This window comes from Oxyura jamaicensis, unplaced genomic scaffold (genome assembly GCF_011077185.1).
Source record: "Oxyura jamaicensis isolate SHBP4307 breed ruddy duck unplaced genomic scaffold, BPBGC_Ojam_1.0 oxyUn_random_OJ71161, whole genome shotgun sequence".
Lineage (NCBI taxonomy): Eukaryota > Metazoa > Chordata > Aves > Anseriformes > Anatidae > Oxyura > Oxyura jamaicensis.
Window position 1 is genome coordinate 2,076 of NW_023310390.1, and position 1,098 is coordinate 3,173.

At 71.9% G+C, this 1,098-nt stretch overlaps 1 protein-coding gene across 1 annotated transcript in view; it reads left to right on the forward strand.

Annotated features, from left to right (window-relative positions):
* LOC118159589 (valine--tRNA ligase, mitochondrial-like) overlaps positions 1-1,098 on the forward strand; it is a gene marked incomplete at its 3' end in the record, with an annotated part of 6,083 nt that overhangs the window by 2,066 nt on the left and 2,919 nt on the right. Inside the window, exons 3-4 of the mRNA XM_035314167.1 lie at positions 547-666; positions 768-879. Coding sequence (XP_035170058.1) covers positions 547-666; positions 768-879 — 232 coding nt within the window. The remainder of the gene's footprint in view (positions 1-546; positions 667-767; positions 880-1,098) is intronic.

Genomic DNA, 1,098 nt, shown 5'->3' on the forward strand with positions numbered 1-1,098 from the left:
CTCGGTGTCCCCTCAGTGTCCCCAACCCCCCCAGGGCTTCTCTCGGGTGGTGACCAAGGCGTTCGTGCGGCTCCACGGGGCCGGGCTGGTTCGGCACCACCGCCACTTGGTCCCCTCAGGGTTCCCTCAGCATCCCCCCAGTGTCCCCCAGTGTCCCCCCAGTGTCCCCTCGATGTCCCCTCGATGTCCCCAACCCCCCCAGGGCTTCTCTTGGGCGGTGACCGAGGCGTTCGTGCGGCTCCATGGGGCTGGGCTGGTACGGCACCACCGCCGCTTGGTCCCCTCAGGGTCCCCTCAGGGTCCCCTCAGCATCCCCCTAGTGTCCCCCCACGTCCCCCCAGTGTCCCCTCGATGTCCCCCCAGTGTCCCCTCAGTGTCCCGAACCCCCCCAGGGCTTCTCTCGGGTGGTGACCGAGGCGTTCGTGCGGCTCCACGGGGCCGATTTTGGCACCGCCACTGCTTGGTCCCCTCAGGGTCCCCTCAGCGTCCCCCCAGTGTCCCCTCGATGTCCCCTCACTGTCCCCTCGATGTCCCCAACCCCCCCAGGGCTTCTCTCGGGCGGTGACCGAGGCGTTCGTGCGGCTCCACGGGGCCGGGCTGGTTCGGCGCCGCCGCCGCTTGGTCAACTGGTCGTGCGCCCTGCGCTCCGCCGTGGCCGACGTGGAGGTGAGAGGGGGGGGGTGGCCCTGTCCCCAAACCTGTCCCCGAGCTGTCCCCGCACTGGGGACGCCCCCCGACCCCTCACCTCCGTCCCCCATCGTCCCCAGGTGGAGCCCCGGGCGCTGGGCGGCCCCACGGCGCTCGTTGTCCCCGGCTGTCCCCGCCCTGTCACCTTCGGCGTCCTCGTCGCCTTCGCCTACCCCGTGGAGGGGGATGACGGTGAGGGGGGGGCCCTGGGGGTCACCTGGGGTCCCCTTGGGGTCAGCTGGGGGTCCCTTGTCCCCTTGGTGTCCCCTTGGTGTCCCCTTGGTGCCCCCTTGGGGTCACCCGGGGGGTCACATGTTCCCCCTGGGGTCCCGTCGGGGTCACCCTGGGGGTCCCTTGTCCCCTTGGGGTCCCCTTGGTGTCCCCTCGGGGTCACCTGGGGGTCCCTTGTCC